Raw genomic sequence first — 15,036 nt, forward strand, 5'->3', positions numbered from 1 at the left:
GTTATAGCACCATAGAAAAGCTTTAGCAGAAATTATTTCATACAACCCTCAATTGTCAAGAGTCTGTTACTTGAACTTTGTAACATGACAAAGGGTAAATCCAACCAAACTCAGACATTAGACATCAAATCACTCCGTACAAATTATGGCAACAAAAGGTTCTTTAGCTCAGAGGAATTACAAGTATCTACAGTGTTGTGGCTGCACATCTAAGTCAGTTTAGCAAGTTAAAATAAGGTAGCTTTTCATCCAAAAATCCTTACATATTTGCTCTTTAGTACATTTCTTAATGCATCTGCTATTCTTCCTCCTGCATCTAATGTCAGTCTTCCTTGCCTGAATTCTCTGACTGTACTTTATTTCCATTGGTCTCTTGGCAGATAGATCATGTTTAGTGCAAGAATCTGGATCTCTTATAGTGCACCTGTTGAACCCCACCTGTTGCTGTATCAACTTACTGACTTTTTAATACAATAACTGATGAGAAAATAAAAATTGTTTCAGAGTGGATAATACAAAGCATCATCAGAGCAGAACAGACACAGTCTAACTTGAAGAATTTCTGTCCTGTGATTAACACCAGGTTAAAGACCTAATTTTATCTAACTTGAGGATGTCTGCTCAAATTCTGCTTAACCCTTCAGTAACCAGGCATAAATAGACCCAAACATTGCATTCCCAAAGACTGTAGAACCAATCAGACAATTTTCACCTGTGGGTATGTATGTATATAGACAGAACTACCTGCAGAACAAACCAAACAATACACACAGGGTTTACAGCAACCTAGAGACAGATCTAATTACACCGTAAACAAATAAAGCTGAAAAGAAAAACACATGAATAAAGCCCAAAGTGGAAAGGCATAAGGAAAAATCAAAAGTATTCCCAACTCTAAGATGCCTTGTACTAAATTATACATGCAAATTTAACTGTGGCAGTTATCCTTCAACTAACCTTTGCTAGCTAAAAGGAGTGCAAAAGTGCTCCTATTCCGCTTCTGTCCGCAAAACGGACAAATTAGCTTGAATCACAGCTAAAAAGCAAACGACACTAAAGACGCCATAAAAGACAACAAAAAATGTTTCTATAAATAAATCAGCAACAAAGGGAAGGCTAAGGAGAACCTCCAGGCTTTGATGGATATGGAAGAAAACAGTGACAAAGGATGAAGTACCTAATGCTTCTATGCCTCTGCCTTTTAGGGTAAGACCAGCTGTTGTTCGAGTACCCAACTCCCTGAGCTGGAAGACTCGGATGAGCAACAGAATGAAGTCCCCATACTCTAAGGGACAATGGTCAGCAATCTACTGCACCACTCAAACACATACAAAGCTGCATGGGGTCCACCCAAAGGTACTGAGGGAGCTGGCAGAAGTGCTCACTAAGCTATTTCCAATAATTACACAGCAGTCCTGACCAACCAGAGAGATCCCGGTAGACCAAAGTCAGCAACTGTGATGTCCACCCACAAGAAGGGTGTGAAGGGGGATCCAGGAAACTCCGGGCCTGTCAACCTCGCCTTGGCGCCAGGGAAGGTTATGTAGCAGATCATCTTGAGCACAATCAAGCAGCACATACAGGACAACCAGTATCAGGCCCATTCAGGATGGGTTTATGAAGGGCAGGTACCTCTTGACCAACCTGATCTCCTATGACAAGATGACACTTAGTGGATGAGGGAAAGACCGTGGATGTTGTTTATCTAGACCTTACTGCAGCCTTTGACAGCACTCCCATAGCATTCTGGAGAAATTGGCAGCTCATGGCTTGGACAGGTACACTCTTTGCTGGATGGCCAAGCCCAAAGAGTGATGGTGAATGGAGTTGCATCCAGTTGGCAGCTGGTCACAAATGCCCAGGGATCAGTGTTGGGGCCAGGCCAGTTTAATTTCTTTATCAATTATCTGGATGAGGGATCAAGTGCACCCTCAGTCAGTTTGCAGGTGTTGGGTGGGAGTGTTGATCTGCCACATGGCAGGAAGGCTCTGCAGAGGAATCTGGACAGGCTGGAATGATGGGCCAAGGCCAGATATATGAGGTTCAACAAGGTGAAGTGCTGGGTCCTGGACTTGGATCACAACAACCCCACGGAACACTGCAGGCTTGGAAAAAAGTGGCTGGAAAGCTGAATGGCGGAAAAGGACCTGGTTCAACAGCAGGTTCAACATGAGCCAGTGTGTGCCCAGGTGGCCAAGCAGGCCCATGGCATCCTGGCCTGTATCAGCAGTAGCGTGGCCAGCAGCACCAGGGCAGGAATTGTCCCCCTGTGCTCAGCACTGGTGAGGCCACACCTCAAATCCTGTGTTCAGTTTTCAGACAAAAAAGAACACTGATGTGCTGAAAGGAGTCCAGAGAAGGGCAGGGAAGCTGGTGAAGGGCCTGGAGCACAAGTCCTGTGAGGATCAGCTGAAAGAGCTAGGTTTGTTCAGCTTGGAGAAAAAGAAGTTTATGGGCAACATTATCACTCTCTGCAAACACTGAAAAGAGGTTGTGGCCAGGTGGGGGTCAGCCTCTTCTCCCAGGTAACAAGCAAGATGACAAGAAGAAACATCAAGTTGCGCCAGAGGAGATTTAATTAGGTATTTGGAAAATTTTCTTCACTGAAAGGGTTGTTAAGCATTGGAACAGGCTGCCCAGGAAGGGGTTAACTCACCAACCCCTGAAGTGTTTAAAAGAGGTGGGACATGCTAGTGCCGGGTTAATGGTTGGACCCATTTCTCAAAGAGGTCTTTTTCAACCTAAATGATTCTATGATCTCAACTATTTTAACTGAATTTATTCTGAAGCAGATTAAAAGTACTCACATCTATTAATACAGTCCAACAGAAGGGATCATGACCCCTAGCTGAGGGCAAAAAGATGCTTGCAAAGTGACTGTATATTCTCACACTGGAGCAAATTAGTGTCGGAATAGGATGTCACCAATAAAATAAACAAAGACCAGGAAAGTAGCTGAAAACTGAAAGCGGCCTTCATCCTTCCTCACAATACACAGAGTGGAGTTTATCTTTCTAACTGTATTTTGCATTCGGATACTTTCAGTACCTGATTTCGTCTCAAATAAGTATGGCAAGCAGAATTTAAAATGAGTTATTAACTACTTCTATTTTGTATCTTTCACACTGCTCCAAGTCTAGACTACAAAGAAACCCAAAGTTTTCGCTGAATTTAATGTAAGCTGTTAAGAATTGTACTTCATAGCTATCAGTGTTTCTTTAAAGACTATGCACAGGAAACACAAGCGTAATAACAAAATGTTATTTACTTTTTAGGTATTCTCACAGAAATGCTAAAGATTAAGTGTACTGTGATGACTGCAGTGCTCAGCATTTAAGACAGTATTTATAATTAATATTAAATTCCTGCCATGTACAATGTGAAATTGAAGTTACATGTTCATTTTCTCATTACGTGATAAAACTTCTAGTATTGCTCAGTCTTACGCTACTGTAGATATTTAGCTATTTCACTGCGCTCCTCTGTCATTTCAGCAAAATCCCATGAATGCTTAGATATGACCTGAAAATGTTAAGGTGGGGGAACACTTTAACCATGAGCTAGGCTTGCTATTACACACATATGCTTTGAAGCTGTCACAAATGTTAGTACAGAAATATTCAGAGACAACACCCACCATTGCCTCCTTTATCCTATGTCCAGGAACGTGCCCTTTCTAAAGTAAACCACCTCTTTGACCAGCCAACTACATTGGTATATACAGTTTGGTAGCTACAGCCCCTCTGTCTTAGAACACTAAAAGGACGAGTTTCATTTCTAAAGCCATTTTATTAAATCAAAGCGTATCCTTTTGCTGCTGCCCCACTGTGACATAAAATGAATTTGTGGCTGACCATGAACATGGGGAAAGAAGACTAAAGCAAGAGGTTCAGTTTCAATTCAGTTGGGGTTGAAAAGCTGTGTACTGCAGGGGTATGTAAGAGTTATTCGGAAAGACATGGTATAAGTTCTCAAGGGACAGTTCTTAGGTCACATAATCCTAAATCTTCTCTCTTCTTGCTCTCCAAACATGAATTAAGCTGGTCTCTTACAGGGCCTTTCATGCTTCAATCCCCACCAGACCATATGCCCTCTCAACTCTCTCCATAAATGCGCTGTTCTGTGCCTTTTTCTTCTTGAAGGTAGCCCTGAAAGAAGACAGCAGATGGCACCGTGTGGAACACACTCACACAAAGCAAAACCATGATGTGCATAGCTAAGAATGTTTTGTTGAAACCAGAGTGCAATGGAAGCATAAAGAAAAAAGAACCCTGAAGCTGACTTACAAAAGCAAAAGCCAGAAAATAAAATTCAGTGATGGAACAATTACAAGCATGACCCATTTCACACAAAATACATCATCCAACCTTGTGCCTAGCAAAAACAGGGCTTTATTGTAGGAGAGAGGGGCTAATGTTGGTGAAGTAAAGGTGGAATACAAAATTAAAACACTAAAAATTCCTTGGCTCCCATTTAGCCATAGGAGAATAATTACAGTTGTCATTACTAGCTGACCTGAGACATCACAAATTAAGATACTGTTGCTAATGTTTAAGGTAGTGTCTCCAGTGTCAAGATCCATTTTCTATTTGGCAAATGAAAGATTAAAACTGTTACAGAGTAAAATTAATTGTGAGACACATGCAATAGCTTTTCAACTGTTACTTCAGACATCTGACAATAGATGAATCATTCTAGTCACCTGAGTAAGATAAAAGTCAAAACACAGTAGCATTACACAGCTTCTTGGAAAACTCAAACACTTCACTGGCTTTCATGACTTTCATTCTACAACAGAGAGTTGGAGAGACATCCATTTACTGTCATTGTTACCATTGATACAATGCCAAAGCTCCAATTTTGTTTTGCTGACTTTCTAAATTAGAAGAATTGCAACTTTAGGGCATTTTACCTATTTTTATCTACCAGAGAAAAAAATTAAAGACGTTTTAAAGACCTTTAAAACCCAAATAATCAACTATTTCAACGATGAAGATGAAATCACCTTTTTCCAAAATAAATGTTTCAAAAATATTTATGAAATTTTAAATTATTTAACTGAACTTCCAAATGCTGTTTGGGCTAAGTTTAGGACAAGGAGTTAGCACATTCAACATATACAATAGACTGTATTTTTATTTTTTTATATATATATATCTATATGTAAAGTTGGGTAAGTACTCAGGACAGGAAAGCTTGTTTTGTTATGTTTTGCTTCTGTATCACTCTATTTTTGAATCCTCTGGCTATAACACACACATATTCTATTAAATGTGTTCCTCTCAATCAGCTGCATCCTCTAAGATGTACTTTCCATGCCTAGACTTTCTTAACATATCAATCTATTGTGAAAACAGGAATAAAAATAAATAAAATCACATTTCTTGAATTTAAAGAACTTGGCGGTCATTTATAGCATAGTAATTGCAAAAAAGAGAATACAGAGACTGAAAAAATAAAGAACTGAAAAAATGTAATCACATGTGCTAGAACAGTTTAAAATTACACAATTACATGTTATTCTTCCCTTCCGCAAAATCCATACTAAACCAGGATATAGAGTGCCCATCCATACAGTGAGCCACTATTTTAAATAAATGTAAACAATACTTTGTAAAACAGTTTGGAGGAAAATAGGAATCCCACTGAGAAAACCATAAAAAATAATAATCAAGCCAAACTCACATCCTCCATTGCAATGTAGTTTCCCAAGGAATTTGTTTGTTTAAGTGAGGGAAGTTTTGAAAAGGTGTTTTGCACTTCCTCATGGATTATCAGCTGAAGAGAACTTGAACATGCTCTTTTACCTAACAAACTAACATAACCCGTAATTTGACTGCCACAGAAAATTATATGATAAGCACTGTAACACCTGGAAGATATTATCATTTACAGTTATTTATGTTAGATGGGCTCTGAAAAAGTAACATTTGATACTGGACTCAGGTCCCCCACAGCAGACAGACATTTTAAATACCATTTCCTGCTCTTAAAGCACTCATGTACAAATACTCAGTTATTCCTTGTTTAAAACAGACCATTTCTTTTTCTAAAGCACAGTAATATTGCCTCACATAATAGCAAGCACTTTTGAAGTATAGCAAGTATTTAATTCTCTAAAATGCCAAAGGAGCTTTTACATTGGGAAAGCAGCAGTAAGTTGGGAAATACAGAAGCTGATCTATTTTATTTGTATCTATATCCTTAAATTCATTCCCCAGGCTGCTTCAACTTATGTAAGGTGCGGTGCAGCATTAGGGTCAATTTCACGGTACCCCTCCAGCCCAGACCAAGCAGCTACCCACATTATAAACATCTCCGTTTGATTCCCAGACACATTTCAGATGAAGACCACAAACTCTGCTCAGCTATGGGGCCAGAAATGCAGTCTATGTGATGGACATACTATAAAAAGGCTAGAGCAATACATGTCCTAAGTTCACTTTGCTCTCCAAGCAAGTAGTAAGACTGATGGCTCCAAGAAGTTTTGCTAAATGAGTTAATAATAATAAAAACATTGTCACACAACCTGCTACAGAATGCAAGCTCCACACGCCCCAAAAGTAGTAGCTTTAATAGCTTTCCTGAGTAGAAAGAAGCCCTCAGGAGTAGCCCTAAATGTCAGTACAAATGTACCTCAAAGGGCTTTCAAGTATGGAATTTTCAAAATTTCAGGAGCAAATTCTGCAACACATGCACAGTTAGACATTAAATGGAAAATAACCTGACTAAATTAGAGGAGATTCTTGTGGAACAGCAAAGACACCTGCCTAAACTTAGTGTCCCCTTAATCCACTTAAAACCTATTAATTCCTAAAGGATTTTGAATTTTCTTGCAAACTATACTAGCCAAAATTTTTATTCTCCCCTTTCCCCACCAGTTCAACATGAGACAGGTTCAAAAACATGAGTATTGGGATTACAGACCGCCAGAACTAGAGACTATTAGATAGAGTTATGATAGGAAGCAAAGCTAACCTTTATAAACCACTTCAACCCTACGTAATCAAATAAAATTTCTGTTTTAAAAGCTGAACGTATTAAACTGTTCAAATAATAGGATATCTGCCAAAAAAAAGTCCATTCAAGATTTTAATCATAGCATTTGCTCTAGTTAGTCAAGTGTTTGTGAGTGTTTGCTGAAGACCATTAAAAAAAACCATGGCATTAAAAGCTAAACTCGATGGTTCAGTTGACCCAGCCTACATAGAACATTTAGATATGTTTTCTTTTTCATGTTTTGTTCTGCTATCCATAAATCAATAAACGGGTCAACACTTTGCAAGCATTCTATCTCACCTCATATGTCTTCCACAAGAAGTCTGTAGGGAGTCTCTGCACATGTTTTATGAACACTGCCCCTCCTACCTATCATGCATAAGCCCATTACTGCACCCACATGAAACCTGATGAGGTGTTCACCCCAATTACAAGTAGTGCAAGTGAGGAGAGAAGCACTACGTGCTAAGTAAAGATGGTAGTAGACAATAGTAGATACAGAGCAGGGACTTGATTCTTGCATGACTGCTATTTTATGAGGCCACACAGTGAATTGCTTTTCAGCTGCATCACTCCAACTGAACAAATGTAGCCTGAGGTCTCCCCACTCACAAAGCAGTTTCTGCTATGCCTTCAACTTTGTCCAATGTTCTTTTACCAAATTATTCTCCTTCCATTACACTTCTAATATTTACCTATTTTTGCAATTTCACAAGCAGTAGAGAAGTCCAGTACAGTCAAGTGCACATCATCTTGACTTTACCACCATATCAACCTTACAGAAAAATTTACTTTTCAAAACAGCTCCCTCCAAGTAGGTCAACAATACCTTATAATGGAGAAACCCCAAAAGCCAGGCTAACTTGTGCTAACAGTTTCTCAGCCCATGTCATACTGCAACAGAAGTGATCAAAAAAATGCCTGATTTGGATCCTCCTCATTAAAGGGTAGGTAGTGGGGTGGTGGTAAAGCCTGGAAGACTATTCCCACATGAAAATCTCTAACCTTTCCTTTCATGAGCACACAGTCCCTACTGAGTCAGATCTGGACTCTATGCTAAATATTTTTCCTACTATAATAAAATGGCAGAAACGAATTTGAGTAACCTGAAATTCTGTTAAAATTATTAGTACTACTAGAGTATAAAAACTCATTCAAATGTTAACAGTAAATATAATATTAAAATCTATATTTTAATAAAACAGAAATAGAGTACTTCTCACTTCACAAAATCAAAACACTTGTGAATGAAGAACGTGTAGTAAGTTTTTAATATGAATCTCATGAAATTTGCAACATCTCAAAATTAATTCAAAGTGATTATATTCAAACTGAATTGGCATCAAATTCTTTCCTGAGGTCTGGAAGTTGTCTAAGATTATAAAGAAAAGGAATTGTTTTGGGAAAAAACCCTGAAGTCTGTGAGAAATGTTTCCTAAACAGATCCACATTTATGTACTTCTCTTGAACAGGGACTGTGTGATGGGCTGAAAGGTTCCAAAAAGACAGATCCAGTTTGGAGACCAAAGTGGCTGTCAACTCTCAAGAATTCATTTAGTACACAATCTGCTATTTTCCCAGCAAGAGGCACTAGCAGGGAAGCAGTGGCCAGATGAATTACCTGGGTGGGCACTGGCAATTTGTATTATCGATACTATCCTCTTTACACAATTTTTTCCCCTCTCCTTATGAACACCAACTTAACATGCTCTTATTTACCTCTTCTTTCATCACCTGTTGCTCCAGTGTCTCAATCTGCTCTGGTTTTATTTGTATACACCTTCCCTCTGTCACTCAATCCCAGTTTATCCCCTAACATCAGTTACTATTTACATTCCCTCCCAATGTTCATATTCTTCCTCAAAAATAAGAGATTAAACTGTAATATAAAAACTGGTGGCAAACTAAAATGTTACAGCATTTCAACAATTTACCTTACTGAATTTACTATGACTGCTTTATAGCAAGCAGGAAGAAAAAAAAACCAGACTGCACAGTGGGCAACAGAGGAGAGCTACTCCAGAAGTCAACTCAGATCAGGTAACTACAACACAAACCCACAACCACCAATGATTGATCAATTCCATACATCACTTCTTATGTTCACTTCAGTTACACTTTGAATTTTAAGGAAGGTTTCATGCCATATTAATAGATGCTAAATTATGTTTTCATTAATGAAACAAGTTTACAACAGCTCAAGGATCCATCTGGCAAACATGATTGATTTGAACGTGGCAAAACCAGTATATTTGACTGTGGCTGAGATAAAACTCAACTTCTTTTAACCTGCCTGTCTCTGAAACCCAAGCAATGACACTGACCTTAGGTTTACTTTAACCAGTTAACCCCCATTCACCAAACCCCACTAACACTAGATTATGGTATCAGTGATGAGAAAGTGGACTGCTATTATATCTATAAGCCATATTTGCTACCGGGACAATTACATTACCTCAGAGTGAGGTACAATAAACAACGGTCACCCCTAATGGCAGGTAAAAAGATGGTAGCTGGAGAGATAATGCTGCTGGTCTGGAAGAGCCCAAAAATGTGTATGAGAATGTGGTAGTGCTCTTCATTAACAAGAGCTAGCAGGCATGTAGAAGACAACATTCGCAGCAGGAGAAGGTAGGCAAATGGAACTGACAAAGCCTGCACTGGTGCATCATCCTGCACGTGCAAACTGGTAGGGAGAGGGTCTCATGCTCACACATATGAGCTTTGGTATTCCAGCCTAAGAAAGCTTTCACTAGGGTAACTGGTATTAATCTGGCTTTTAGCATGATGTTAAAATTCTCAGGGGAAAGAGAAGTTTGATCTCATGTCATGGGATATGATTAATGATTCAGATACAGTTCTCACACGTGTGACTTAATGGTAAGAACTGTACAAACAGAATGAATGTACTATTTTGACAGTACTCCCTGAAGACTACTGATGTACCAAAAGTTGTTATCATTTTACTTGGTAGCAGTATCAGAATGCAACTGTCTTGCTATATCTATCTTATATGTATACATATGCACACATACAGCTTATTTTTTATACATATACACACATACATATATATGCATCTCATATATATATATGATGCAAGCAGCCAAAAGAAATAGCAAATGAACATGCTGGAGCTGTACTTTACAAAACCAGTGCATAGAAGTAGTCTCTGTTCAAGGGCTCCATGATTTTGATTGCCTTGGTTCTGCAGCCAGGTTGACATTTAAGGCAACATCTGACAGTAAGAATGCCCTCACTTAACAACTGAGTTAAATCTGCTGTTGTACTTTCATGTGAAGCTTTCACTCTGCACTTGTGTGTATACAGGACCAAAATTAAGCTCTTGGTCCACCCAGCTGCCAAACCAGCCAACAGATGAACCAGATTTCAGACATGAAGTCTGTCCATTCCAATGTTACCATCACTATCCATGTTTCAAGTTCTTGGTCTTAGAATGAAATCCTGGAATTAAATGCTGGAAGCCTGTCAATGGTACATCTTAATGTGCTGCCTGACTTCACGTATCAGCTCACCTGACCTAGAAGCTGCCAAGAAGCACACACATTTCTCAAAGTCTCTGGACCAGCTCAAGTATGGAAAGTAAACATGACATGAGAAATAAATCAAAAAGTGAAAATACTGCATAAAATAGGTAGTCAGTGTAAAAAAAAAAAAAAAGCCCAGTAAACCTAGTCATAATGTAGAGGTCACAAGTTCTTAAGTGACAGCACGGTGACCTCAAAATACCAGCTTGGTTTTACCTTGCACTGGCATTGTATTTCAATGGAGATGAAAAATCAAACACCGTCCTCCCTCTACTGCCTTGGCCTATCGTACTACATTTGGGTCATTTCTGGAAGAAATGCCAACACAAGTGAGTCTCAGTGGCTGACTTTACAAAAGCAGCAAATCTCCTTTCTATGCCAAATCACAACCTAATTTTACTGTCAGAAAGGCAGGTTGAAAGGGATGCTAGGAAAAAAAAAAAGTGGTATTTGATTCAATTAATATGTAGAAAATCCAAGGCAATTCTGCCGTTCTCCCCACCCTTGCTGGTTCCATATGTCCATGCCAGGAAACTGGATTCCTAAGTAAATAGGAAAGCTTTCTACACCTTAGAGTCAACGATATTTTTAAATTCTAAAGAATAAACAATTTGCCTAATGCTCCTCATTTTATCAGCTATACCTCAGTTTCCTCTCTGGAGCACAAAACAAATATTAGAGAATAGGTGACTGACTTAACAACACACTGCAAGATATCCTATGCAAGCTTGACAGGAAAAGCCAAAATAATTGAGAAAAATATCAAACTCTTTCACAGTAAAGTCTATGACCACTGTCCTGAAAAAAAAAATCCAGTTTACCTGGAGAAGCTGCTAAATGAAATGTTTAAAAAAATTAGAAACAAAGCACTGCTACTAGTCTTTTCATAAGCTCCTTTCCCATATTACATTCAGACTTTTAAGACCCCTGCAACATGAAAAACCATTTCCACCTAGCTACTCCACACTCTTTAAGAGAGCAACATCATTTTTTACTCTTTCCAACAATCTTGCTGCTCCAATAGAGAAAGACCTTTGTTTTCACTCAGTTTCTACCATTTTAGGTTCTCTTTCCTACTAATTAACTTAAGTGCATTTGCCTCTACCATTTCTGGCATGCAGCAACACGACACTGGCATGATTCTTGACATTTCAACTGCTTCTCACAGACCTGCATTAAAATCAATGAGTTTTGTCAACTTCATCTATTCCCTAATTAACAAGGGTACATCCAGCAGCACAGGCAGCAATGCCTTCTGTTTGTGTACTCAGGAAGATGACTTTGCATCAATTTACACATTGCTTTAAACAGGAGTTTACCTTTACAGCTAGATCATTACTATGAACTTAACTCCCATAGCACCATTTTAGTGTCCTTCAGGGCTTAGTAAGAAGTTACGCAACTCAGCACTGTAAAATTTTCGTTTATCCAACAAGGATGAGTCTTGACTATAAAGATCAGATAAAATTGGCACAAATATGTAGGTTGCATGCTTAAAAGTTTCCTCCATAATAGAAAGGAGAGCCTTTATGCTTAAATTTAGATTAGAAGGTAACCGCTTCACAGGATACAAACTCAGGTTCATAGTCTCGTTGTAGATGTGTTTAAACTGTGCTCCCCCTCATTCCTAACTTTTATTAATTGGAAGTCTGCACTTCTTCCATTCATTTGTGTCTGCAGAAAAACACTTAAATCATGGGCAATTACTTGACATTTTGAAGATATTTTGAGATACTTGGCTTTCACATCACAAAGGTTTATTACTTCACACAGCATTTAAAAACAAAGCCATTCCTTGTTCTCTATCCACTATTCTGAGCCACGATTTGTGAATGGATTACATTTGCGGGTGGGGGGGAGAAAAGTGAGGGGGGAAAAGCCAACTAGAAAAGAGGAAGTTGTGCTTTTGAAAGTATCAAAGTGGAGTGCATGCTTTGCAGAGAAGTACAATTTCAGCTACGATTTTAGGTGAAATTTAACACAGAATATCTAGCGTGCATTTAAAATCGAAGCATCTCCTTCCTTTGTGCAATTAACAGTGAGACCCAAGACATAAAATTTTAAATTAAAATCTGACAATCCACTATTCTAAAGTCATCTGCCACTTACCCTACTTAAAGTTCTAAAAACCCCACGGATTCCCAGGATGAAGTAACCAGTAATATAAAAAATTCACTGTCACGTTTTTGCATTACAACTACCCTGCCCCACAAGTCTTGTCATCTTTCACTTCGCTGTGCTGCAAGGAACGAGTGCAGCATTTCTTCATCTCATCCATAAAATGGTTTCGGTCCCCTACAAGAGGGAAAGAGAACAGACGGCTTCTACAGGAGGGAAAGCAATCTTTGCAAAAATCAAGATGTGTGGGAAACAGCAAAAGTCCTTGGGCTCAGAAACGCAGCTTCGAAACACCTGGCAGTAAATCAATGTCACCCAATTCGCTGTAATCCCTCAAGTCACTTTTATGAAGATTACTTCCTGCAGTGCATTCCTCACCCTGCTCCCTCCCCGGCCGACAAGGACTCGAGTAAAGACCACTTCGGGAAGCCGCACCGCACACACGGGACCGGCGCCGCGACAGCGGGACCCGGACCGGGGCGCGGGTCACGCCTGGCACAACTGTTTCGCTACCAGCCCCTGACTCCGGCCCCACTCCCCATTCCCTGCCAGCGCCACAACTTTCTTTCCCCGTGCCCCTCGGAGAGTCCTGCCGCAACTCCAAGAGATGCGGGGGAACTGCCGCCGCCCCGTTGCCGAGGTCTCCGCCGCAGGGGACACCCCAGCGCCGGCATCGCCGCTCGCTCCCGGCGCTTCCCTTCTCCCGCGCCGCGGTGGCGACCCCTCACGCTCCCTCCGACCTGCCACAGCGTGTCCCGTCCGCACCGCCTCCCTCTCTCTCTCCTTGCCTCCCTCCTCGGCTCCCGGGGCGGCCGCGGCTGCCGGCTCCCTCCGGGGAACAGCCAGGGGCGCAACTTCGCGGAGTGGCGGAGCAGGGGGCGGGCGGCGGGGCCCTCCCGCCGTCCCCGCGGCCACGGCGGAGGGAACCCGCGGGTCTCCCCCGCCGCGGCTCATGGCGCGGTGCTTTCCCGCCTCCCCGTCCCGCCCGGCGGCGGCGGCGGCGACGACTGACCAGGGGTCGAACTCGTGGATGATGCTCTCGAAGCGGATGACGGCGAAGAGCCGGGAGCTGAATCCAGCCAGCCAGGCCAGGAAGAGGATGGTGAAGGAGAGCAGGGACTGCCAGCCCGCCGGCTGCGACAGGCCCCCCGACAGGCCTCCGCCCGCCCCGGCGCGGCTGTGGAGCGGCGCCGCGGAGTTGGCGGCGGGTCTGTGCTTGTGGTCGGGGGCCGAGTGCTCCGCCATGTTGTACCCGGGGCTCCCTCGCAGCCTCTCCCTCCGCCCGGCGCGTGCGGGGAGGAGGAGGCGGAGGAGGGGAGGAGAGGAGGGAGGAAGGGCAGGGGGCGGGGGGCTCGGCAAGGGGCGGGGCGGAGCCCGCCCGCTCTTGCTCGGCGCTCCTCGCTGACTCCCTGCCGCCTCCTGGCGCACCCGGGCTCTGCCGCTGCTTCCTCCACCCGCCGCCGCCGTCACCGTCCCCCGGCGCGGGGGGGAGCACGGCACGGCGCGCGCGAGCCCGAGGGGCGGGGCCATCGACAGGACGGAGGCGGGGTCAAGGAGCCGGAGGGGCGGGGCTGGAGACGGCCCGGGGCGCGCGCGCGACTCCGAGGGGCAGCGCCGGGGTGGGGAGGGGGCTCTGCCGGCAGGGGGCTGCTGACGCGATCCAGGCGGGAGGGAAAGGGGCGGATCGCGGCTCCCGTCCTCCCTCCCTCCCGAGCGGGCCGTTTGACATTGCCGCCCCTCCGGAGAGGGAGGAGCTAGCGGGGGAGGGCGGGACTCCCAGGAGAAGGCGAGGGGGCGGGACCGATCCCCTCGGGTAGCGCCCTCCTAACAGGAACTTCGGTGACGGCCTGTCACGGAGCGACAGGTATTTAAAAGGGGCGGGTCATCCCCGAGTAGCCAATCAGAGCGGCACAGCCCCGCGCGCAGGGGGACGTCGCGCCCGGAGCCAGCCGTTGGAGTAGTTGACTGGCAGTCATTTGGTCCAATCGGAACGCGGCCCGGGAGTCACGTGGGAGCCCCCCGGCGCCGTGCCAGGGCGTTGCGGTGCGTGTGGGCCGGAGGGTGGCGCCGCTCCCGGCGTGCTCTGGAGCAGTGCGGCGCGGAGCATGCCGGGAATTGTAGTCCGCCGTGCGGGGGCGCGGCGAGCCCGGTAACTCCGTTTGTTAGGAATGTTTATTTGTCCCGGTGGGAACTGCGATGGTTGGTGCTGAGGGATGTAGGAGAGCTTCGCCCTCATGCAGCTGAGAGGAGTAGCTTAGGGCAAGGTCAGGGAGAGCCCTGCGTGTGCCCCTTGCCTCAGCTGGGAGCATTTTTACGGAATCCATCAGTGCATTAGGTTGGAAGAGACCATGGAGGCCATCGAGTCCAACCTATG

At 43.3% G+C, this 15,036-nt stretch overlaps 1 protein-coding gene across 1 annotated transcript in view; it reads right to left on the bottom strand.

Moving 5' to 3' along the window:
- Positions 1 to 14,105, bottom strand: part of STT3B (STT3 oligosaccharyltransferase complex catalytic subunit B) — a 50,953-nt gene extending 36,848 nt beyond the window's left edge. Inside the window, exon 1 of the mRNA XM_084218449.1 lies at positions 13,675 to 14,105. Within this exon, the coding sequence (XP_084074575.1) occupies positions 13,675 to 13,907 (233 nt within the window). The 5' untranslated portion in view covers positions 13,908 to 14,105. The remainder of the gene's footprint in view (positions 1 to 13,674) is intronic.
- Positions 14,106 to 15,036: the final 931 nt, after the last annotated feature.

The sequence above is a fragment of the Fringilla coelebs genome (assembly GCF_963513975.1).
Source record: "Fringilla coelebs genome assembly, chromosome: 1".
Taxonomy (NCBI): Eukaryota; Metazoa; Chordata; class Aves; order Passeriformes; family Fringillidae; genus Fringilla; species Fringilla coelebs.